Raw genomic sequence first — 26,288 nt, 5'->3', positions numbered from 1 at the left:
CTAGTTTTATAACAGAATTATACAGCAGAACCCAGTTTATTCTGATCTAATTGGGACCAGGACCAGACCGGATAATTAAAAATCCAGATAAACCAGAGAATGTGACAATGCCATTCTGCAGAACTTTCTAGCAGTCACAGGGGAGATCACCTGCTTCTGACCCTGGAGTCCTGGTTGTCCAGTTAATGGAGAGTCAGATAAACAGGGTTCTACTGTACACCCAACAGTATTTTAAAAAGCACAGATTCAAACAGAAAAAATGTTTGGGGAAAAAAATTCAGTTAAACTAAAGAATCCGTTACAAAAAAGATCCTTTCCACCTTCCCTCCTCATTTCCAGGAATGTATCCTTAGCCTTCTCCAAAAACACTGCCAAGTGGCATTTAATGGAAAAGATAAGTTGTGGGTTTGAAGTGGTACAAATGAATCGATAACTTTTCTTTTGCTTTGAATGAGAGAGGTAGAACAAAATAGGCTCCCCACAATAGAGGGTACCACTATGATGGGCACATTAAAAATGCCTTTTATAGGTTTAACATTATCTCCTTAACATGGCCAGATCCATCCCCCACCTCACCACTAGCGTGCAACCTTCAGCTGGACAGCTCTGCGCTTGCAGAAATGGGGCGGCATGTAACCCCATGTACTCCCCCATGCCTCGCCTCTGTGTGTGTGTGGGCAATCCCCCGCAAAACCGCACACATCGTCGCCCCGCCCCCCCCCGGCCTCTTTGCTTCCCTGCCGTTTTCTGCTCTTTTAGTGCTCTTTCATGTAGCAAAGATGTAGCAAACAACCCTGACCAATTACAAAATGACATTCTAGAGTGACAAATACATTTAAAGAGTTCCTCTGAGGATATTAGCCATATGAATATACCCAGGAATGTAATTCTTTAGAAAGTACATTACAGGGAAACCACTAGCCTCAAAACGACAGTGTGTTTTAGTGTACCCTTCCTCTCAACACCACACTTAAGATTGTGGTTGTTTATAGCTTGCAAAATCCTATTAAAGCATTCTTTCACCTAGATCATAATCCAGAGTTTGACACTGGAATATACAACCATGGATACTCAACCCTAAAGGACAGGCAAGCAGAAGAGAATTAGAGAAAGTATATATTTGTGAGTATTGTATTTATGTACACACAGCTACATACAGAACAGTGAGTAGAGAGAGAAAAGCGTAAGTTTGTTCTGGTAGATTTTTTTTTAAAAAGCTTGATCATATTTAAAGTTGGCTGATTAAATACTGATTTCAATGAAAGCACGAAGGCTCAAATACAAGGCAACTTGAAATATTACATCCTTTACTCAAAGAGTGATTAACTCAACTAGTATTCTGATAGTGAATACAAGCAAAAGCTGGAGGAGTTCTTTAAAAGCTTGATTAAAAAGTCCATTCACTTAAAATCAGTGTTGCAGTCAAAACTTCAAAGTTTACATTTAGCCATCATCTGCTTTTAAGTACTATGCATTAGGAAAGTAGTACAGCAAGACACGGTTTAAACAAACTGTCATTAAGATGCAAAAAGCCATGTAAGAAAAATCATACTAGACTTACATTTTTGTTCCAGGTCTCTCATCTCTTCCGGGGGAATTTTCAGCTTATCAATGTGCTCACGTAAGACACTGGCCCATTTTTGTAGAGATTCCATAACAGTCCACGGTCTAGACATATCTGCCACAAAAACTACTAAGGTCTCTTGCAGGTTTTCTGCAGAAACAGCAAACTTCAAGAGCCCTTTATGATACAGGTCTCCATCTAGAATCCAAACATTACAGCGAGTCTGATCTGAAAAGGAAAAGGGGCAATTATACCTCAAACTAACGTGCCTTTTGCTACAGCCACATTAGCCCATCAGTAAGTAGCAAACCAACATGGTATTACAGTGACAAACTGAAGGTGAGTAGAAGCTAGCTACCAGCAAGTCTAGCCTGTTCGCATTTAACATAATGAGTACGTGTACCGCCCACCCTTAGGGAAAAAGAGCACCAACAAAGCAATTTGGCAGCGTTCCTGTAAAATGAGTTGTTGCTTTCTGTAAGAATCTTGGTTTTAACTTAGCAGCAAAGAGGTATGAACATCTGTATTCTCTTGCTTTTCCTAAGTACACATTTCATTTTTATAAAAGGATACTTTCTGCTTAGTGTATTACAATCATTCACTTAATATATTATACAGGACAGCTGAATTTGGCATATGTATTCATACTTGGACTCCAAGTATGTCATGAGATCATTACAGTTGTGCCTATAATTAAGGCTTCACTGTGTTAGGTGCTAGTATATTTAGCCAGAATCCTGCAAAGTATTGCAAGTCTAGCATGAGAGGTTAAAATACACATTTATAATAAATTTGAAAATGCAGATATCAAAGTAATCAGTTTATGAACAAGTCCAACTGGAATTGCAATATAATTTAACCCCTACTCCACCTGTACATCTAATCTTTTATGCAAACCAATATTCTGCCAAGATCACTGAAGTATCTAATATTAGCAATCATTGGTCTCCACTCTTGTAGCAAGATGCGTTCTCACATGATGCATACAAGTATTGTCATGAAAATTCGAACTTTCTACTGAAGATCTGTATGTATTGTAAATTCAGTAGATATTTTAAGTCTCACGCCCCCTTTTGCCCCTAATATAATCCACCTGCGCCTCCCCAGCAGTCGCAGACAGGAGCTGAGGCTGTGGGTGGGGCCAGAGCAGAGCTGGGAGTAGAGTGGCGCTCCCTCACCAACCGCTATGAGGGCTGGCTCAGGCCCCTCCGCATTCTCCCAAAACATTTCTCCACAACCCCTTAGGGGGGCATCCCCACAATTTGGTACCATTGTTCTAAGATGACTTCACAGTTTGTTTTTTAAAACTCAGTTGATGCAAGCTGCACTTTAAATAATCTAAAGTTTAGCAAATGTGACCATCCTCACATGGTTAAGCCAATGAGTCGCACACCTGAGACTTCATCAGGACACTTTAGAAAGATGAAGAGGATAAAAGACTGAGCACATGGAGAACATATACAGTTAAAAATATTACCACTTTTTTAAACTGTGACTTTAAAAATTAAGAACTCAGGAAACAGTCAAAAGTTGATTTACTGCTTGACTTTGGTTCAGTTAAGTTATCCAAGTACCATCAACCCAGAAAATAGGTCAACGGTTATGCTTTTAATTAGATTAAAGATGTCTCGTCTCCCATCTGTGCTTCCTAGTAGTATCCACTTACTTTAAATAGTTACTCATCACAGTAACTGTGGTTCTTAGGGAGATTTGTTGCTGCATATTCCCACTTGAGAGATATGCCTCCCCCAGAACCGATCACGCTTCTGGAACTTCTAGAAAGCAGTGCCCCTTGGGGCCACAGAAGTACTCTCACAGCACTGAATGTTTGGAGCTGAAATTATAGAAAGGCCAAGCAGTCCTACTGCCTCAGTTCCTTCTGTTAAACCCCAAAGTCTTATGAGAATACAGAGGGGAAGTCGGGCTGAGTAATGTTAAGCAACCATTTTCTATTTTTTAGAAGTATCATCTGCATTTCTAGTTGTGGAAGTCTAGCAAATGGTACAAGCTCCAGGAAGGTGCGCTGAGAATTTTTAATAAAAACATGAATTGCAAGATTACTTTTTGAAAGTTAAGATGACCAACTTGTTCTAGATACCAGTCGTGTGGTTTTGTATACATTCCGGTACACGCTTCCAGTTAGCAACCCCACAGAAACGTTTAAATCGATGTTGACTTAACTATGGTACCATGAGCTCTAAGACTCTAAATAATAAATCATGTCTCATTGCACAGCCTAATCCACTGAGCACATGCCTAAGAAAAAATGGCTTTATACTGATTCCAAATGGCTACACAGTCTTATTTATCTGCTAAATGCCATCCAAACAGCAGCTCAAAGCCATCTTAGCATCCAGTATATGGAGACTAGTTTACCTAAGTAAAATCAAGTTGCTGTGAAGAACACCAAGTCTAATTTGTGTCAAACTTGGACACCTTTTCAGTTTAATGAGAGATGAAGATGAAGGACAAAATTTGTTCTGTGTTCAGTGGGATGATCAGTAGTAAAGCTTGCAACTCATATTTCTTTCAGGTGTAACTACTTTATAAACAAGTAGTATAAAGAGCATTTTTGCCAGGGTTTGAATAGTGTGCCTATCAACTTTATCAACGTCATGGCAACATCCCACCAGTCAGAACCTATTCCATGATAGGAAGATGTTAACTAGATCTTTCAGGAAAGTTGTGACAATGAGATAACTGAATAAAGAATCAAACATTTAGCACATCATACACTGAGATGCAGACAGGTGCAACTTGTTAAGATAAAAGGAGGGCAAATGTATTTAGGGTAAATAAAAATAAAATGATGCACTGAGGCAGAATATGGAAACAGATTACAGGTAGTAGGATAACTGAGAAAACCATCTATGGTGAATTGTTACTCCAAGGGGGAAAAGGCTCACTCATTGCAGCTGAATCTCCTGCATTTACATGTGGCGTATCAGGTCAAAAGGTAGTCAATCACCCATAAAGTGAAGCAGCTCCAAAATGGGATGCAAGACAAGATCATCGTCCTGAGATGGCAGCTCCAATGACACCAACAGGAGCCTCCATTTCTGCTGTGATGAGAGGTATGTGTACTAACAGCATCTGTTTCATGCTGGAGCAACTAGCCCAACCAGCACACATCTGTGATACAATCTTGCCCAGAATTGCTCTGCAGTTAAGACTACTAATCTCTGTTACAAACAGCAATGTAACGATAGAAGAATGGTCCTATTTTAACCAAGTCTACCATGGTCAGAATCTGCTTATATTGCCCCTGCAGTGTGAAGCAGTCTGATAGCATGCTCTTTCTACATGTTATCTGTAGTGTAATACACTGTGCATCAATCCCACAAAGCCTTTGTCTCCTGCCGCTTGCTGATGTAATATTCTGCTGTCTTGTCCATTATCACTTAACAACGCTGCCCTTGATCAGTGTCAGAAAAGATTTTAAAAGCCACTTTATAAATAAATATGCTGTAACAGAGCTATATGGAGCTCATCTTCCACATGTTCCACTGATTACATCAGCTTTTGACAATGTGCTCCTCTACCTAGATGAGATGTATTGGTGGTGATTACACAGCCAGGGAAAAGAAACTAAAATGAACTCCATCACAATCCCTAGGAACTCTCACCATTAGAGGGTCTGGTAAACTTTCAAAGGAATACAAGGCTTCCAGGTCATTCACACTGAGTGAATTTTGCTGACAACGAATGTTCAGATGAGCTGAAGTGTCATGTATGTGGAAGAAGCGACATTAGCTTCAGGTACAAGCTCACTGACCTTGGAGGATCCTCTTGCTTGCCAAGTGTCCCTGAACCTCTTTTATGGAATAAATCCCTTGGCCTAGGTAGAGTAGGGGATAACACGCTATGAAGGAGATTCTTCAGGTAGAAATAAAGTAGTGGATTTGTTCTAATATGTCTGGAGACCTACAGATCAAAATAGTGTGCACGTAATGTTGAACGACTAATATCTGGCAATAACTGGCCTGAACTGGCCAGTTATCCAAGAAAAGGACTACATGAATAACTTGGCACCCAAGAGAGATTCAGTCACTCCCAAGAATTGGGCAGAAATCTCTGATGTGGTAGAAAGGACAAAGATAAGAACAACAACTTCAAGGTAAGTCTCTAGGGCCTAACAATCTATAGCTATTCTACTTGAAGTTGCAAGAAAATGAACTAAATGCTCAAATGGGATTTTGGAGGGAGGGAAGAGGAAAGCAAAGGGTGAAAGAAGGAAAGTAAGAGTTTATCTGGCTTTGGACTCATGAGCAATCAAGTTTATCATCTTGCTTCTAAAGGCTAAATTAGGTAGGGAGGGAAGACAAGCCAGTTCTCTGCCCAACGTATTTTGCTTTTTCCTCCCAAGATTAAGACTCTTCTGGACCCAAGTCTGGAAACATGAAGATACCAGATAATGGTCTCTAGAACCAAAGAAAGATGCAAAGGCCATTCTCTTCTTGCTTCAATGAAAGAGTTCCAAGGACCGAATGCTGACCTGGTGCCCTTCATTTGTTGCAAATAAACTTAATAATACAGTCAAATAAACCTCAAAGAGTACGGTAATTCATTTTTTAAAAAATCTTTTACTTCCATGTTTCTTGTTGGTCTTGAGGAATCCTTTCTTTTGACACAGGCCTGAGTCCCTGATAAAAGGCAGATGACCTGACTCAGACGTACCATCTTAGAAAAGATATTGATGCTACTGTATAAGTCAAAGTCTGAAACACCGTAAGCTGCTCATTGGATGTTACTCAACACTGCATTCTTCTCACTCCCCAGTTCCTTTGCTCTCTTTTTCTGCTCCTCAGAAAGGTGGACGACTAAAAAGGATGGATCTCCAAAGAGGAAAGTGGTACTTTGCCAGTTACCCAGGTCTATAAGAGAGACTGAGGAGGGAGCAATCCCTTCCTGCTAGTTGAAAGTACTGTTGCAGATCCCAAATTCCTTCCCTCTGCCTCTGAAGGAGGCAAGCGGTCAGGAATAATTGAATAGGCAATACTGCAGATGTTAGTATCCATTTGGGTGGCAGAGGAGAGGCAGATGGGTAAGTTGCAGCAGGTTTTATGTCTGATTAATTATCTCCAGACCCCCAGGCGTAAGGAGGACCACCTCTGCCAGCAAGACCACATAGCCTATGGGTCAAATATAGTATGACAGCCTGAAGACGACTTTAGCTGTCTCTGGATTCAAGGAGTATGACTCATAAGGCATCTTTGGCAAGGAAAGTACCAAGTCTCTGCTGACTATCGATATGAGCATGAGGTGTGTCACTCCTACACACAAGCAGCAATGTGGCCAATGCACTTCTCCTAAGGTCCTCTATTTTCAGGGGCACAGAAGAGCAACACCATTATCACTTTCATCTAGAGAGCTCAAAGCATTTACAAACAATGGTTGATATCAATATTCTCACTTTACAGATAAGGACACTGAGGAACAGAGAGGTAAAGTGACTTGTGCAAGATCAAACAGCAGGTCTGTGGCACAACACCAAGCTCTCCTGACTTTCAGACCAGTGCTCTACTTCCTGGACCATGCTGACTCTTAGTTAACTTGTCTTTTGCCTCCAGTGTGCTGGAGAACAGTTGCAATGAAACCAGCAACAAGTTTTGGGAAGTGGGAGAGGAGCAAAAGAAGAAAGACAAGCCCCAGTTTGGAGAAAAGGAAATATTGGTTCTGTCAGTGGCTTAAGATCTCCTTTTCACTCACCTAACCATGCTTACTGGAATTTCTCCATTATGTAGACGATGGCAACAACCTAACCAAAGACAAGATACAGAAGACTGTAACCTACATATAACTTAGTTTAAAAAGTTTTGGCTACAATAAGAAGTTATGAAATCCATATTTAAGTTCCTGGTTGCTCTTGGATGTGTTAAGAATCCTTCCTGTAGCTCAAGACTTGGTATGCACCTTTATTTGAGTGTAGGCAGGATGAATAATGTACTAGTACATCAACATCAGCAAAATGTTATCCTGCAAGTAAATGGATCCTCTGAGAACAAGTTGTTCTAATGTATTTTTCCTTAAAGAGCCCAGACTGTGAGAAGGGCAGAGAAAGAAACAATACTCTACGTGTGAAATGCATTTTTCTTTCATGAGCCATATCAATTTCTTACAACGTATACAACAAGGGCATGCTGAAACAGCTACTTCACTGTAATCCAAAGATACACTAGGGACACCCATAATGATTATGAAAATGTGTCAACTACTCAATTTCAGCAAAAGACTACATGTGAAAGCATGTAACTTACCATCTCTGTCTTCATCATGAATATTTAGGTACAAATATTCCAATCCTCTTCCTTTCTTGCTGTGCTCTGCTCCTTGTACTTTAGTCATAAGTGTTGTTTTACCTGAACCATCATCACCTGCCAATAAGTTTGTACAGCAAAAAGATACATTCAGAAGTGTATTCGTTACTGGAAAGATTTTCTAAGCTAACTTAAGAGGTTACAATTTTTTGTAAAGGGGGTCTTGTGTTTCCCCATTCCTCAAGTTTTGGGGCTAAATTTGTCAATGTGTAGGTTGACAAGTGAGAAGAGCAGCGGCACTGTTCAAAAACATATTCCATTAGTTTGAATAGAGAGTCTAACAGCATGAGGCTAGACAGTTCACTAGTCTGGGGACAGGGACATCACATAGTACCTCATGAATTTAAAGTAAGTTTATCTAAGGCTAGGTCTACACTACCCGCCTGAATCGGTGGGTAGAAATCGACCTCTCGGGGATCGAATTATCGCGTCTCGTCGGGACGCGACAATCGATCCCCGAATCGACGCTCTTACTCCACCAGCGGAGGTGGGAGTAAGCACCGTCGACGGGAAGCCGCGGAGGTCGATTTTGCCACCGTCCTTACAGCGGGGTAAGTCGGCTGCGATACGTCGAATTCAGCTACGCTATTCGCGTAGCTGAATTTGCGGATCTTAAATCGACCCCCCCCCCGTAGTGAAGACCTGCCCTATATCTTAACATCAATTGATATATCTGATATTCCACCTCTTAATTCCCAGTATAAGCAGAGCCAGTTCCAGAGCAACTTTTCAAGTTCCACCCAACCTGGGGATCCCATACTTACTACATCTCTGCTGCCTGAAAGAAGAGATAAAATATATGCAAAAAGAACAGGAGTACTTGTGGCACCTTAGAGACTAACAAATTTATGATCACCCATGATGGGCCAATTCTACTCCAACAAAATGGCCTTGTCTACCCATTTAAAGTTATTTTAAAAACACATTAAGTTAAACCAGTGCAAATGCAGATCTATATTTGCCCTGCTATATTGGGTTAGCTTGCACGTATACATTTACCAATGCAAGCTAAACTGATATAAGCCAGGTTTAAAGTCAAATTAAGTGCATCAACTCATGGTTTTGTCCATACAAAGTTTTGAACCAATTCTGTTAAATCATTTAACTCCGCCTCTCTCCCCCTCCCCACCAAAAAAACCCCTGTTCTGTGTGTGAACCATGCTCTATTATTTCTAAGAAATCAACCCTCTCCACTGCTTGAAGATACTACTCACCAAAAACAAGAATGTTTTTGCCTGATGGTAATTTAGACCTGGACCGGGTGGAAACTTCACTCAGTATTGAGGACCTATGGGGACAGGACCACTTGTTAGTTTGCCAGTGGGGCACCCAAAAAGAAAGATCAGGTAAATGTCAGCTCCAAAGCCCTTATTAGCAGATACTTAAACAGACCTGTCAAATGTCATCCATTCAGAAAAGATATCTACCAGCTATGAAATCTCTAAATAAAAATATTCAAGACAGATACCTTGCTCAGATAATCTGAAAGGCAGCTATCAGAGCTGCTCACTTTTATGACAAAGAATGTTGCAGTGCCTCAATGACACATTTAACAGCAAATCGTTTTTTACAAACTTGAACCTCTAATGAAGAGGCCTGCTAATTGTAAGAAGACCTAAAGCTAGGACTGCTGACTGCCTGACTGGTACTAACCTATGGTGAAGGCCTTACTCTGTTGCCTTTAACACCAGGAGATGAAATCAGACACATCCCTTGGTGGTGAAAGCGTAAGGGCTGGGAGACCACAGAGCATCCCCAGCTCTGCCATGATTTCCTATGTGACTACACGCAAGTCATTCTCTACACCCCATGTCCCCACCCAGGAAGTGCAGAAGCGCTGTGGCCAGGGCTGCCGAGGGGCTTCAGTCCCTGAAATCCCTAGGGCGCAGGGAGAGACCCCCGAGGGGGGCCAGGCCAAAGCGGGTCCGAGCCCACGCGCGGCGCCCACATATCCAATCCCTCCTCCCACCCACCCGGGCAGCGCAGGCCCCGCCACTGCGCCCCAGCTCTGCTTCCAAGCCGCGGGTCAGCTCCGGCTGGGAGTCCGCGGCAGGGGTGCTGGGGGCCCAAGCTGCCTTAGTCATCGGGAGCAGGCAGGCAGCTGGGCCCTACAGCCGCGCCCGGCCCCCTCCTGACACGGCAGGGCCGCGGCCACCCCGCCACCCCGCTCCCCCGGGCGTCCGGGAGGGGACCCAGCCCCAGCCCGCCCCGACCCACTGCGGGAACCGCAGCCCCGCCCGACCCTCGGGAGCAGCCGAGGCCAGTCCCCGGCCCAGCTCACCACAGGTTCTGCCCTTCCTCCTCCTCGCTGGGGATCTCGGCGGCGCCGGCCGCCTCCGGCCCCAGCAACTTCTTCTCCACCGGCGCCATCTTGCCAACAGCAGCCACGGCCACCACAAAGAGTGACCTCACCCGGGCCCGCCTGACGGGGCTGTCCCGCCGCCGCCTCCCACCCGGGAGACACCGCGCCCGCTCCCCGCGCACACCCTCAGCACTGCAGCCCGACAGAGTCCTCAAGGCGGGGCCTGTGGGGGGCCCGCCCCCGGACCGCGCGCCGCTTCGGTCAGGCAGCCACGCGGGCAGCTATGAGTTCAGCGGCTGGGAGGAGCCGCCGCCTAGTGTCCCAGGGAGCAGCGCCCCCTAGCGTCCGCAGGGCTCTCAGACAACTGGATGCCAGTCCGAAAACAAAGCAGTGGAATTCTGAGACATCCATCTTTATCTCTTTTTACTGTGCGCCTTACCACGGATTCTGTGATGTTGCTAAGGACGTGGGAAATTAGTGGTTCTTAGGCTTTTCCTTGCCCCAGTTATCTTTGTCCCAAGGGGAAAAGAGAGCATCGCCCAGAAAGTGCTGTGCCATCCCTGCTTTGGAGCAGTATTGTGGACACTTCTGGTAAGCGGCAAACAGATCTGTGGAAGGTGTTCCCCATTGTGAGAACAAGTTGTGAAGTACTGTCAGGTGCATCTCCCACTCATGGTTGTGTGGGAATTTGAAACTGAGCTTGTCCACTATCGAGTTCTGTGTGCCCGGGAGGTAAGCCGCAGACAAGGTGACATTTTGAGAGATGCACCAGTCCATAGCTTCATCTCTTCTGCACATAAGGAGGGCGTCCTGGCCCCTCCTTGGAGGTTGATGTAGTACATGGAGGCTATGTTGCCTGTTATGATCTTTATCTGTGATCCTGCTATCAGTGGAAGGAAATGAGTGCAGGCATTCCTGACCATTCAATTTGAGATTGATGTGTAGCGATATCTCCACAGGTGACCATTTGCCTTGTGTTGTGAGTCCGTTTAAATGCGTGCCCCATCCTATGAGCGATGCATGGGTGGTAAGGAGTGATGATGGTGACACCTGCAAGAAGGGAATCCCTTTGCATGCTATGGCTGGGTTCTTCCACCAATCCAGGGAGTTTTTGACCTGTATCAGCAGTACGGGGAGGTGTGGGTGCCAGATTGTGGTCTCGGTGCCGGCAGTGCCGAGGCTATCAAGAGAGATGGTGATCGCTTTCAGCTATCTCTGGGCTCACTGAGGGGACTTCCCACTCTCATTTTTGACCTGTGAGAGGAGTCCCCATACCATTTCTTTGACCCACTATCCTACAAAGTTGAAGGTTGAGGGGGGAGACTCACACCTGCCGAAGGACTGGGGTAGGAGAGCTACCTCCATAAAGATAATTTTTTGTCGAAGCTCTCTGTCCTTGCAGGGTCTTTGGCAGAGATGCTGGCAGAGGGAGCATTTCTGCTGGATGTGGTCCTCACCAAGGCAGCAGATGCAGTGATAGTGCTTGTCTGTGACCAGGATCACCTCATTACAAGTGCAACACTTCCTGAAGCCCGAAGAGCTGAGCATACTCTTGTCTGGGGGTTCCCCTCCCACTGGGAGTTGACAAAAGTCCTTTCTTCTTCTTTTTTTCCCCCTGGCAATGGCCAAATAAACAGTAAAATGGGGGAAAGAAACAAAAGAGGCTTCAAAGGAAGCTAAAAATTAGCAATTGTAAAAGAGTTAACAATCCGCAAATGGACAGCTAAATCTCTGTCTCTAGCCAGGGGTGGTTGAGAAGGAACTGAAGTCTATTAGCCCACACGCGTGGGCTAGCCTCCTGGTATAGCAGAAGGAGAGACTGCGCATGTGCGGGCCCAATGGACACTGCTACCGAAGTTCTCTGATCAGCAGCGTAGGGACTCCAACACATCTACAGTGGAGCACCCACTTCAAGTAGTGTCCTTGAAGAAGAACATTGGTGTGGCCAGCAATAATACTATTACTGTGAATGTGGGAGGAGAAAGGAGGTTTATATATAAATTCCTGGGCCATAGTTACCAAGAGAGAGGTGCGAGCAGGAATATTGTCCACACCTTTGCTTACTGGTCATGGCCACAGCCATGGTTCTTCTTCTGGAGGGGTAAGGGTGGGGTACCAGGAACTAAAAGACCAATATGTAGGTATATGAGGCTTCAAACAGTATCCTGGAGGAAGCGTACAAAACAGGCACTTGATGGTAACAGTTTCTGTGTTATCCTATTGGCAGTTGGTGAGATATTGATTTCAGGGTGGGATAGAGACTAGAAGGAGGCCATAGTGTGTGATATCCCATACACTGCAGGAGTTTTGTGAGAAATGTCTAAGAACCTTTTTCAATCCAGTCACTTGAAGTCTTGATGAGAGCATCATCACTGCAGTACTATATAAATGTATCCTTTCTCCTCTCTGAGAGATTAAGCAGTTTGACTTAATAGAGACAAGAAAATAGAATAACTTTCTCATAGAAATTTAAAAAAGTAAACAAGGAAACTAAATCATGCCAAGCCAATCAAATTTCCTTCTTTGATGGGGTTACGGGCCTAGTAGATGGGGGGGAAGGAGTAGACACGATATATCTTTATTTTAGTAAGGCTTTTGACACAAACCTACATGACATTCTCATAAGCAAACAAGATAAATGTCGTCTAGATTAATTTCTATAAGATGGATGCACAATCTGTTGAACGACTATAAGAGCAATTATCAATGGTTCAGTACGAAACTGGAGTCCCACAGGAGTGAGTCCTGCATCCAGTACTATTCAATATTTTCATTAATGGCTTGGATAATAGAGTGGAGAGTATGATTATAAAATTTATAGATGGGAGAGATTGTATGCACTTTGGAGAACGGGAGTAGAATTCAAAATGGCCTTGACAAATTGGAGAATTGGTCAGAGTTCAACAAGATGACATTCAATGAAGACATGCAAAGTATTTCACTTAGGAAGGAAAAATCAAATGCACAATTGTAAATGGGCAATAACTGGCTAGACAGTAGTACTTGCTGAAAAGAATCTGGAGGTTATAGTGGATCACAAATTGAATGAGTTATCAATGTAATGCAATTGCAAAAAGGATAATATTCTGGTGTATATGAACAGGAGTGTTGTACGTAAGACACAGGAGGTAATTGTCTACTCAGCACTGGTGAGGCCTCAGTTGGCATACTGTGTCCAATTCTGGATGCCAAGCATATCATTATAACAAGTGGAAGAATGGGGTTTTCCTTCTATTACAGGAAAACACTTTCAGTTTATTTGCATGTTAGGTACAAGTTGTGTGATCATGGTTATAAATTATTTCATACTGTAATTTTAAACCTATGAAATGTACATGATGTTTTGAAACACTGGAGTAGGGAGAAGAGGAACTATGGTCTTGGTGCTTAATGAAAAAATTAAAAACAATTTACTTGATTTAAACTAGATGTACAACTCATTTACTCATCTTCCCAAATAGCCCCACTGAAGAGGACACCATTGTCCTTGGATCAAATTAGTGGCAAAGTTTATAATTTAATATTATGTTAGTGAAGTAATGTTAGTCTCTAGTCACTTCAAGACTTTAAATCTCACTAATGTAATTCCCATTTCTATGTGTGAGAAGAAGAGAGGGATGTTTAAATATTTGTCTTCTTCAGCCATTAGTCTGCATTAGAAGCGTGTTATTATTGTGATCCCTTGACAGTGTAATTCTTTCCCCTCTTCATATATACTAATTGTAGCCTAATCAATTCTCATATAACAGATTAGGTTTCTCCACTCGCAGTTTATTTGGGTAGGGTTCAATCTTTAATAGAAAGAAGCCTGAGAAGAGTCTCCTTAAAAAGGGCCAAATTCTGTCCTCATGTGTATGCCACTCCCAGTGACTAACTGTGTCTCTGATCGGCCCTGATCTAAGTGCTTAAGCTTACTAGCATGAGCAAGGATGCTGGAACAATTTGTGTAGTGGGGATGCTGAGAGCCATTGAACCAAACTGTGAACCCTGTGTATGACGGAAACCACTTCAAGCCAGGGGGTGCAGCAGTACCCCAGCACCTCTGAGCTTGAGTAGCATCACTGAGCGGAGTATTAATAGTAGTAAAGTTAAGCATCTTCATAAGTGTATGCAAGACCTGGGTCTTTGAGGGTATGTCTCTCAAAGAACACCTTTTGTAAGCTTTTGAAGAAAGATGCTTATGATGCATCGATTCAGCTGATACAAAGCAGTTACTGTATATTATACAGAGCTAAAAACACAACAGCTACAAATGTTAAAATACCTATTGAGGATTTTTGAAAGACTTTTTGCAGCAGAAAACCAAATGTAATTTTCAGTTACAGAATTACTTTTTTCCGCCTGTCATGATGTGTTAGTGCAGTATTAAGAAAACTGCACACCAAATAAAGAGAAACCTGTGTTAACTAACTACAGAATATTAACATTATTTGCATGTTAAAATTAATGATATCAGAGCATCTACATAATTTGAACCAGAAAATAAAAATGAAATATTAAACTTATCAATGAAAAATGAGGTTACTAATACTTTCAAAGCATTCTATAAATATGACATAATCAGAGCAAATAGTGGGTCTACTCAGATTTCTGAATGTCATATGGTAATCTGTTCAATTGTAAGCAGAAGTCAAATTTGATAGTAGTTGCATTCTAATAATTTAGTGTAACATTTAACTAATTTGACATGGTACTCTGGACAGCTCCCCAGCCAATGCTAACAAACAAGGACTATTACAGCTGAACTCACCAGGGACACACCTAATCTTCTGTACAAAAAGTTCTGACCTTCTCTTAGGCTCTCTATGTAGAACAATTGAAACAATATATTAATTGTACTAATTGACTTCAATTTTGCTAATTATCAGTATAAGACTTTCTCAGCAGTCACTGTAAACGTTTATACACTTAGTAGTGCCCATTTATATGGTTAGTCTTTTGTGGCATAAATTTAAACAGCTCTGAAATAGGACTCTTGTATGTAACAAAAGATACGTTACAAAGCTTGTCTAACCCACAATCCTATCTCTTTCTCTAAACCTCCCATCTGTTGTTTCTAGTCTCTGTAGAGCGTGGAACTCTGCTACATTTGTTGCTCTGACTTCCCGGCAGCTTATTTTTTTTTTACATGCAATGATTTTATTAGCTTCTGTAATTTTCAAAAAAGTTTTTCCTTGAGTATTTAGACTAGTTTTTCACACTGCTAAAAGTTTCCATTGACTTCATCAATTCCTTCAATACACAGAACCTTATACACATTAAAGTTTACATACATCATTTGGAATTAAAGCATAAATTAGTTGGGGATCTGGTGTCACTATTCATAATTTTGCAGCAAAAATGCATCTACAGTAGAACCTCAGAGTTATGGAGACCTTGGGAATGGAGGTTGTCTGTAACTCTGAAATGTTCTGTAACTCTGAAGAAGAGGTTACGGACTTCAGCCACATGGGGGCTTGGGGCTGCAGTCGCAGGGTAGGTGGGGGGTCAGGGCTCTGGGTGGGGGGCGAGGCGGAGTAGGGGCTTCTAACCCTTAGGGTGCCAGGGCTCCAGGCAAGGGACACAGGGGCTCAGCGCTTTAGACCTGGGGGAGTGCTGGGGCTCGGGGCTTCAGTCCCACAGCTCTGCTCCGAGTTTCAGTACCGTGGGGGGCGCCAGAGCTCAGGGCTCCCCACGGCTCCACTTCTGGCTTCAGGGGGGAGGGCGTGCCAGGGCTTGGGGCTTTAGCTACGGGGGAAGCGCTGGGGCTGAAACTGGTGCTCCCCTCGCAGCTAAAACCCCGAGCCCTGGCACCCCCCACGGGGCTGAAGCCAGGAACAGAACCACATGGCTGCTGAAGCCCAGAGCCCCAGCACTCCCCCCCACAGTCTAAAGCCCTGAGCCCCGGTGATCTGAGGGCCTTCCCCCCCGCCCGGAGTCCTAATCCCCCCCACCTTGCGGCTGCAGCCCCCAAGCTCCCGTGGCTGAAGCCCTGAGCTTCGGGGCTAAAGTCCCGAGGCAGTACAGTATTTGCTTTTTTTTCTTTTTTTTTGGTCTGCGCTGCTGCCTGATTGAGGACTTCTGATTTCACATGGCGTCTGGTTGAGCGGTAAGTCCATAACTCTAGTGTTCATATCTTTGAAGTTCTACCAGGGGCGTAGCCACGGGTGGGCCGTGGCCCATCCACTTAGCATCCAGGCCCACCCAAATCTGAGCGTCACTTGGGCACGTGAAATCCAGGACTGAGCTATGTGCACACCCTTCCGAAAGCTATGCTCCGGCAGCTCTGCCTTGCCATTTTCTGAGCCGCCCCATATGCATGCCCAACTCAGCAGGTGAAGCTCTGTGTCTGGGGGCACTGGGGCCAGGAAGAGGGCCTGGTGTTGGGGGAGAAGCTGAGCTAGCACAGTCTGTTTTTGCCCACCCACCCGAAAGTTGGGGCCCTGCATTCTACTGTATTAACAAATTTGTCATTGTTAAGGAATACACCATTTTATGGCTGTGAAGGGGTTGACTCACTGTTAGCACCTCCTTGTGGCCAGGCTTAACATACAGCTCTCTTCCCATTGGGTACTTCCTGCTGATGGTTGCCCACCCCACCTCTGTTGTGGTCTGCATCTTCCTGTGACTCGACCCTCCGGCCAGGTCACTTTAAAGTCTCTTCCTTTCCAGGGTAATCCATGAACAAAAAGAAGGGGGAATTAATGCAAATAAACAGAGCTCATAGGAAATGGAAGGGAATTATTCCCTCTCAAGGTGCATCAGAATCTGGCTCTCCTTTCTCTCAGGAAAGGGCCATTGCTGAGCACTCATCTGAGGAGCTCCTACCTTCAGTCAGCCCTTTCCTCAGGAGTTGAGGGTCTGTTCTCTTACTGGTTGTGCCAACAGGTATGCTTCTTTGCTTCTCTTTTAAGCTCCTCCTCTATGCATGTGCATGTATTGCAGGTGTGGTATGAAGCTGCCTGAGGCCAGAGCAGCTCTTTAGTCCCTTGTTGTCCAGAGTGGGGTTTGTATACCCCATCACAATAGCCTGCTGTTCTTGGCCTGCCTGAAGTCTTGTAGTGCATTATATAAGATCACAACAAGCGTGGCTGCTTAAGTCTAACACTAAATTATTTACTCTTATTGATTTGTGACATCTTACATGTGACTCAGAACAATATTACAGAAAAGGACAGATTCTCCTGTTACATGAGTAACTTAATTGACGTCAGTGGAGTTACTGTTCCAGAACCTCTGCTGGTGTAAATGAGCATAGCATAATGGATCATTGTATTTACAAAGTTAAAGAATTTAGACTCAACACACACAATTAGGTTAGTGATAACAGTCATGTTAGTGGGCATATAGAAAGTAGATTAAACTGGGACAGGCATACATGTAGCAAGAGTTTCTTTTGAGTCAATTTAAAATATTGGCCTAAAAGTCCCCCAGGGAAGCGGACTACTCACAGTGCACCAAGTGTATGTAATTCTTTGCAGGATTGTGGGCAGAAATTGAAGTTGCTAAATGGGACATTAGGTAACTGTCACACTCTCTTTGGGGTTCTCAACATTGAGGATGGCATTTGAAAATAAACTGTCATACATTGTAGGTACTGTTTTATATCTAACTACTTGATTTTATGTATGTTATGACAAGTTCTATCAAAATACTACTACAGAGAAGGTAAATTTATTTTCCTATGGAAACACAATGTATTGTTAGATGTATTATCTGCTGTTCAGCTGTGGTATACAATGGCTTTATTCATGTGCAGTTCTAGCTCTATCATCAGATTTTATGACAGAGTGAATGAAATACAAGATACACTTCAACCCACATGTCACATCTTGGTATTAAAAACCTCATCCTTTTTTAAACAGCTAGATAAATGTGGATCCTATTCATTCTTCTTTCTTGTTCAGATGATCAAAGAATTAGTATTAGTTACTGAGGGTATGTCTACACTGAATTAGACACCCACAACTGGCCTATACCAGTTGACAGGGCTCATGCTGAAAGGCCTTTTAATGGAGGTTTAGACATTCAGACTTGGGCAGGAGCCTGGGTTCAAGTCTCTGTGAGGTGATAGGGTCTGAGCTCAGGCTGCAGCCTGAGCCTGAACATCTACATTGTAATTAAACAGCCTCTTAGCTCAAGTCAGCTGCAGATGTCTAATTGCAGTGCAGATATACCCAAACTGACTCACCAGCTGATGCACCACCTTGTGGCTTGGTGCAGTGTTATAGGGCTTTTACTTAATGTAGCCCCACTGGCTGGCCATTCAGGTCTGCTGCTATCCCACCTGGTTTTGTGACTCAGCACTCCAGCCAGGTTGTGTTTAGTCTTACCACTTTCAGGGAAAACCAGAGTTCAACTCAACAGTACTGCCATGACTCTACATCAGGTCATCAGCCCAGATCCAAGCTCAGTAATCCTTCTGATCCTTTTATCAGGGGTCTTCATGCTAGCCTCCGTGGTGAGGCTGTACAGGAACCCAGTCCCTCCCTCCACCCTGGATTCCAAGCTCAGGGAGGCTGTAACAAGGGGTTGTTTGATCAGATCGCTTGCTTCTTCTGTGGACTGCTTCCTATGTCAGCCTGCCTTATCAGGGGGTTTGCATTGTTGTCAGGGATCTGCTCTAGGGCTAGGCCTCTAGTCCCAATTTCCAAGGTGACAAAGGAATGAAAACTAAATTAACAGAAATAAAAACTAGCCCTAGCCCTTCTGTCCTTCGAGGGTCTTTCAACCACTGTATTACTGCTCCACATTTGCAGGAAACCTAAGATAGCTTGGCTCTCTGGTTTGCTTATTTCTGGGAGTTGAGAGTGAGACATCAGTCCAACCTCCCAGGGCTGGGGCCTTCTAATCAGGGCTTCTCCTGGCATTCCCAACACTATTACTACCGTGTCTAAAGGGCATACAAGAACACTAGCTTAAAGTACCCACTGCTCTTCAGAGTAAAGGAAGAATGGCTACTAACACAAAAAAATGGAAATTAAATGAACATCCAAAACAGAATTAGTTTGATAGTAAGCTCCTAAAGACAGGGCCCATAACTGAGCTTTATAAAGGACTGCATATAAGTAATGTTCTAAAAATAAAAATGGCTACATCCTGCTTTCCTATTCATTCTGGTATAGGTGTACATGGTAATTGGGCTCCTTCAACTTTAGCAGCTTTCAATATTAGTTCTATATACACACACAGCAGGGTAGTTTGTGACACAGGCACCAAATTTCCTTGGCACTGGTGGGTGCTCGCGCCCCCCGCCTCCGGCCCCGCCCCCACCCCATCTCCACCTCCTCCCTGCCCCTATTAGATCCCTCCCCAAATCCCCGCCCCGGCCCCGCCTCTTCTCCATGTGTGCCACATTCCTCCTCCTCCCCCTCCCTCCCACCGCTTGCCGCGTGAAACAACTGTTTTGCAGCGCAAGTGCTGGGAGGGACGGGGGAGACGCAGGACTCGGCGACGCACTCAGGGAAGGAGGCGGAGGTGAGCTGGGGTGGGGGGGAAGGGTGGGGAGCTGCCGGTGGGTGCAGAGCACCCACTAATTTTTCCCCGTGGGTGCTCCAGCCCCAGAGCACACACGGAGTCGGTGCCTATGGTTTGTGATAAAAATCACACTTAAAGCATTTTAAATAAACTTGAGCATTTCAGAGTACTAAGCCCAAGTGCAATAACATCTGTAAGTGTGGTATAAAATAGAGAAAAAAGGTAGAAATGGCTATATCTTAAAGATAATGATGTGCTCTTGTTCCATCTCAGGGACAGTGGAATAGAAAAAAGAGCAAGAAAATAAAAACGGAGCCAACAAAAATATTTTAAAATGTATCAGTATGTGGTATAAAATATCAATTTAGCAATGTTAAACTTTTGTACAAAAATGAAAGAGGATAAAATGATTTGTAATATAGTTTTAGCAAGTGAGATATTTAAAGCAAGTACAAATATTCCAGTTAAGCACTGGAAGGTCAAGTTAAATATTGCATGCAAATAGTTTTGTTCTGGGTTTTTTTGGGGATGTGCCTCTGTAGTAAAGTTAAAGCATTTTCATTTTACTGGTATACATTTTATTTAATGAATGTACATTAGCATTCTGAAAATACCTATCAAAATACATTTCACTTAAGTCTACATCAGAGCCTAGCCCTATACAAATCACAATAAAAAAATCTGAAGTGAAATATGTACAGTGCATATTAACAGTACCTAACTCATTTATACTATAATTCTGTCCTTTAAACTTCCAAATTCTTTAGCAGAATATAAAATACTTTAGAAAGATGTTACAGATCTTCTTTATTTTCATTCCTCTGTAAAATTAGAAAAAAAATAGTAAATGTCAAGACAAACTGGTATTTTCACACACTAAATTGTGATATAAGATCTAGTACACATTATAGAACAGGGTTAAGAGGAAGAATACCTGATAGTTGTTCAAAACATGCTACAAATATTAGCTAATCAATTATAACCCTTCATACCCTGCGTAAGGGGTAAATAAAAATCATCTTCATTTTACAGATAGAGAAAACTGATATACACAAAGAGAAACTTGCCCCAGGCCAAACAAGTCATTGTCAGAGAGAAATTAGAACTCAGGAATTCCTGGCTTCCAGTCCCTAGTCAATATGTTGGACTATCCTAGGGATCTTGTGTGAGATTATCACTTATTCTGGCCCTTGTATTCTGAGTAATGGGGCTGGAATGATGCTAAGGAGCTCTAAAAGTCCTAGATGTAGTTCTCTCCCAGCACAGGACTTGAAGAAGACAGTCACAGCGAGCAACTAGGGCTGTCTTACGGCATGGCTTCACTTGCAGATGTAGAGCACTTTGAATTAAACCAACCTTCGTAGAGCGCAGTAGGGAAAGTGCTGCAATCTATCCACACTGACAGCTGCAAGCGCACTGGCGTAGCCACAAAGAGCAGTGCATTGTGGTAGCTATCCCAGCATGCAAGTGGCTGCAACGTGCTTTTCAAATGAGGGGGGTGTGGTGGAGTGTGATAGGGAGTGTGTTGTGTGTATGTGGGGGGGAGAGAGAGTGGGTTTTTGGGGGGGGCTGAGAGCATGTCAACAGGCTGTCTTGTAAGACAGCAGCAGACCCCCCTCTCCCACTCGCCTCTCTCTCTCTCACACACAGCATTCCACAGTAATGGTTGCTTTGTCTCGGAGCAGATAAGCATGCCAGCTGTCAGAAACGGAGCTTTCAAAGGGCATATCGGCATGCCTGCAGTGATTCCAAAACAATGACAAGAGTGGCCACTTGACTTAAGGGGATTATGGGACTTTCTGGAGGCTGATCAGAGCGCAGTAATGCAACACCTCGTTCACACTAACGCCCGGGCGTTTCAGCCAATGTGCACCAAGTGTTAATCTTCTCGCCGAGGTGGAGTACCAGGAGCACTCTAGCCCTGGAGTCAGAGTGCTCTACGTGCCTTGCCAGTGTGGATGGGTAGTGAGCTAGGGCGCCCAGGGCTGCTTTAATGCACTCTAACTTGCAAGTGTAGCCAAGCCCTCAGTTACAAATGGGAGCAGCCAGAACTGGGGGGCCACAAAAGGTGGCTTACAGTCACTTTAGCCCTTTTGCCCCCTGGGCTGCAACTTCTGTGACGTGCCTCAAAGGCACAGCACAAAATCTCTCACTTTTCTCATTTCACAGCAAAACTGAAAATGCAATTAGAGGTTACAATTCAAATCAGTTTTTAACTTTAGCATAAAGAGACTATCAGAAAATTAAATTTTCCTTACATGTATCTGTAACTTGTGGTATTTTTTAGCAAGATCAACGTTTGTCCGTCCTTTCTGAAATGGGTAGGACCACAAAATTGAATTCCAGTGATGGCCCATTTTCCTAACGCCACTCAAAAGATAGTTTACTTCTTCTGTTGTAAAATCTTTCCGGATTCTTCGTTTACTCTTTTTTAAAGCTCTTGCATGTGTGTCCAATGAAAGACTTTCAGTGCTCTGTAAGTATTGATTTTGACTTATTTAAAAATTATGTAAAAGTACATAGCATTGAAGTGGAAAAAATCATTTAAGTCATTAAGAATACCATTTAACAGAATTATTAAATGTTAGTTCTTATATTATAGAGGTCTACAGAATAACAGAAGGAGAGGTTACTTATCCTGTACAATAACTGTGCCGCATGCACTTTTGAGCAGAGATTTGGTAGCTGCACCTAGTCTGCACATACCCCCTAACTATTCTTGTGCCCCGTACCAAGGATCAGGGCCAGCACCAGCGAAGGAAGGGGCGGCACGTCCGGGTCTTCGGTAGCAATTCGGCGGCGGGACCCTCAGTCCCTCTCTTCCTCTTTGAGCTGCCGCCAAAGAGGAAGAGAGGGAGCGAAGGACCCATTGCCGAATTGCCGCCGAAGAAGGAAGCAGCGCAATTGAGCTGCCGCCGAAGTGCTGCCGATCGGCTTTATCTTTTTTTTTTTTTTTCCACTTCGCCGCTTGGGGCGGCAAAAAAGCTGGAGCCAGCCCTGCCAAGGATATATAGGGCAGTGTTGGGTGAACCACCCTCAGTTCCTTCTCTACCACAAAGTCCCTTCAAGACAAGACTCTGATGCAGGGGTCGGCAATGTTTGGCACGCGGCTCGCCAGGGTAAGCACCCTGGCGGGCCGGGCCAGTTTATTTACCTGCTGACGAGGCAGGTTCGGCCGATCGCGGCCCCGGGCCAATGGGGGTGGCGAGAAGCTGCGGCCAGTACATCGCTCGCCTGCGCTGCTTCCCGCCGCCCCCATTGGCCCGGGACGGCGAACCGCGGCCAGTGGGGGCCGCAATCGGCTGAACCTGCCGCGTCAGCAGGTAAATAAACTGGCCCAACCCGCCAGGGTGCTTACCCTGGCAAGCCGCGTGCCAAACGTTGCCGACCCCTGCTCTGATGCAAAGGAAAAGGAGGACGGATAGTGGAGCATCCACAGGGATATTACTCAAAGAATTCCACTTACTGTATACGGTAAGCAATCTCTCCTTCAAGTTATGTCCCTATGGGTGACTTCAGCTGATTCCTAAGCAGTACTCCCTGAAGGAGGTGGAAGCTTCAGAACCTGGTCTAAGAAGGTCTGCAGAACTGCAGTACAAAGATAGCATCTGTCCTGGAGGCATGCAGTAAGGCATAGTGTTTTGAGAAGGTGTGAATCAAAGCCTCAGTGGCAGCTTTGCATATTTTTGTAATGGGCACAATCTTCAACATGGAAATGGAAGTAGATTGAGATCTGGTCGTATGGGCTATAATCCTAGGAACAGGGTGATTAGCAGCCTCATAAGAGAGGATACAACTAAAGTCTTTGCGTGGAAACAGATATCCCTTTAACTCTGGCAGCAAAAGAGACAAAACAGTCTGGGTGGGGTCCTAAGGGTTTGGTCCTGTCCAGATAAAAGGCCAACACACTCCTAATGGCTAAGGTGTGGAGGGCAGCTTCCGTCATAGATTGCACAGAAATTGCTAAATTAGCCCAATATCGTGATTTTTCCAATAAAGGGGAGATGGAAGTGAGAATCTGAACCTGGTCTCATGTTTGGTGAGGCTCATAGCCCTCCTGAACTGCTGCCTTGACAGCAGAATAGTCAATGCGTGTGCAGTGTCTCTCAGAGACCTTACCTCCTTAGGCTCTGAGATTTACTGCCTATTAATGAAACCAGAGGCGGTGGCGGAAACTATGGCAGGGAGACGATTTCTGAAGAGCCCTGTCCCATCCTCCCTCCTCTGACCACATTTACCTGCCTAGCGTGCCCCCTCACTGGGGGAGCACCCAAGTTCCAGCTGCCCCATCTTGACTCAACCATCTGTCAGCCCCAGCCCCCCACTCTGTGGCCACAGGGACCAGGTACTGGGCAGAAGGGGAGACCCATGGGTGGTTAAAGGAGAGTGAAGGGCTGAAAAAAAATTAGTACTAAATACATAGGTGGGTGTAACTGCACTGACAATCAATGGAGATGCACCTGTTTACACTAGGGTTCAACTTGGTCATTCATCCTGGTGCTGGGTTCCTGTTACAAGTGACTACACTAATAACAATAAAGACATTTTTAAAAAACACACAGGTATTGACTTTATTTGGATTTTTATGCAAATATGTGAGGGTATTATCTGGCCTCATAACTCACCTCATCTTCATCAAATGAATATTTATTTTTCTCATTCAAGCCTTGATATTCTGTGTTGTGTGTCTCTTTGACTGTTTGTTTCCTCAAGCGTGTGTCTTGGTTTGTTTGGAGAGCTGTGGAGTTATGAACAAGGCCATCTGTTTGTTAATTTAAACTAATTGAAATCTAAGATAGAACTGAACGTGGTAATGTAAAGCAGCCGTTCTTCTAACAAAAGTTAAAGTGTGAAAGTTACTTATTTTATAAATTCTAATACTCAAATAATATAAAAGTATCTTTTCTCCAGCATTAAGGTTACATCAACGTCACTGATGCATTAAATATACAAGGGGTTATATCTTAGATGCAGTAGAAGTAACTAACCAACAGATGACAGAAGACCATGCTCACAAGTCAACATCTGTATTTATTAAAGTTGGAAGATAATAGTATATATCATTTTAAATTCTCATACCTTGATCTCCAGTGATGAGCATAGATTTGTGAAGCACAGCCAGTTGCAATGCCCTCAACCAGAGACAGAGTAAAATTGATTTTACAACTTCCTGAATTCTGTGATTAATTTTATGGCAATACTCACTTTTTGTGTATGTAGGCATTAAGTTATATTTTTCTCGGAAATTAATATTTTTGTTGAAGTTGTCATCTATATTTGAAATACTACTTTGGGTTTTCTTCATAGGAGTCAAACGAATACCTTTTAAAACACAACAAACAAGGTAATGATTTAGGAACCAAAATTCAAGGGAAGACCCTCTTCCCAGCTATATTATTAATTTAGCTGCGCTGGACTAGAAGAATGTGCCAGGCAGGAAACCTTTGCCTTCCAGATGCCATGTCATATCAATCTAAAGGGGTTGATGACTTGAAAATAGTCAGTAATTTGGAAAAGGTTATGCTGGCAAAATCTCTCTGGGAAAAAATAACCAATTTTGGAATCTGGAGAATAAATGAACCAATTAACTAGTAACTTGGTATCAGCAATTTGTTAATTTGGACACTAATATAAACCCAAGATTTTCAAAAGTAAGAGCCTAAAGTTAGGTTCTTAAGTAAGTGGCCTGATTTTCAAAAGCACTGAGCACTAATTGACTTCAATGGGTACTTCTGCATGCTCAGTAAATTTGAAAATCAGGATGCTTATTTAGGAGCCTAAATATGGATTTTGGAACATAACTTTGGGCTATTTTTAAACTATGGTCATTAATAATACAAAACAGTGTCAGTCACTAGCACTGTATGGATATGGTTGGTGCTGTGCCTAAGATACCACAATCACTTCATTTTAAGTGAGAATCCCTCGTGAATTATCTTAAAAGTAGAAATAAGAGTTCTCATATTTTATGGGGTAAACTGACACACTGATCCACACCCATTAGACTGAAATTTATTATAGAGAGATTATGAACTAAGTTTAGAGGCTGAGATATGGGCTGGGAGTTTCAATCCAATTCTTAGTGCAGATTAGGGCTGTCGATTAATCGCAGTTAACTCATGTGATCAACAAAAAAAATTAATCGTGATTAATCATAGTTTTAATCATACTGTTAACAATAAGAATACCCATTAATAAATTTCAAATATTTTGGATGTTTTTCTACATTTTCATATATATAGATTTCAATTACAACACAGAACACAGAGTGTATATTATTTTTTATTACAAATATTTGCATTATAAAAAAGATAAAGAAAAGAAATAGTATTTTTCAATCCACCTCATACAAGTACTGTAGTGCAATCTCTTTGGCATGAAAATGCAACTTACAAATGTAGGGTTTTTTGTTACATAGCTGCACTCAAAAACAAAACAATGTAAAACTTCAGAGCCTACAACTCCACTCAGTCCTACTTTTTGTCAGGGCCGGCTCTAGGATTTTTGCCGCCCAAAGCAAAAACAATTTTGGCCTCCCCCACCCCCGTTCTTTAATTACCCTACCTCCGGCCCCGCCTCAACTCCGCCCCTTCCCCAAATCCCCAGCCCTGCCTCCTCCCCCCAGGCTCTCAAGCCTAGGAGGGGGAGA

General features: G+C 43.4%; 2 protein-coding genes across 2 annotated transcripts in view; both read right to left on the bottom strand.

Annotated features, from left to right (window-relative positions):
- DYNC1LI2 (dynein cytoplasmic 1 light intermediate chain 2) overlaps positions 1-10,297 on the bottom strand; it is a 35,802-nt gene extending 25,505 nt beyond the window's left edge. Inside the window, exons 1-4 of the mRNA XM_024195864.3 lie at positions 10,163-10,297; positions 9,096-9,169; positions 7,822-7,938; positions 1,562-1,792 (exon numbers count right to left, since the gene is read on the bottom strand). Of these exons, the coding sequence (XP_024051632.2) occupies positions 1,562-1,792; positions 7,822-7,938; positions 9,096-9,169; positions 10,163-10,251 (511 nt within the window). The 5' untranslated portion in view covers positions 10,252-10,297. The remainder of the gene's footprint in view (positions 1-1,561; positions 1,793-7,821; positions 7,939-9,095; positions 9,170-10,162) is intronic.
- Positions 10,298-20,094: 9,797 nt separating this feature from the next.
- Positions 20,095-26,288, bottom strand: part of TERB1 (telomere repeat binding bouquet formation protein 1) — a 42,226-nt gene continuing 36,032 nt past the window's right edge. Inside the window, exons 16-19 of the mRNA XM_029911817.1 lie at positions 24,845-24,961; positions 24,265-24,377; positions 21,898-22,113; positions 20,095-20,460 (exon numbers count right to left, since the gene is read on the bottom strand). Coding sequence (XP_029767677.1) covers positions 20,434-20,460; positions 21,898-22,113; positions 24,265-24,377; positions 24,845-24,961 — 473 coding nt within the window. The 3' untranslated portion in view covers positions 20,095-20,433. The remainder of the gene's footprint in view (positions 20,461-21,897; positions 22,114-24,264; positions 24,378-24,844; positions 24,962-26,288) is intronic.

Source organism: Terrapene carolina, unplaced genomic scaffold (genome assembly GCF_002925995.2).
Source record: "Terrapene carolina triunguis isolate 2854851 unplaced genomic scaffold, T_m_triunguis-2.0 Scaffold130, whole genome shotgun sequence".
NCBI lineage: Eukaryota > Metazoa > Chordata > Testudines > Emydidae > Terrapene > Terrapene triunguis.
Note: the sequence above shows the minus strand (reverse complement) of the source record. Positions and strands in the feature narration are given on the sequence as shown.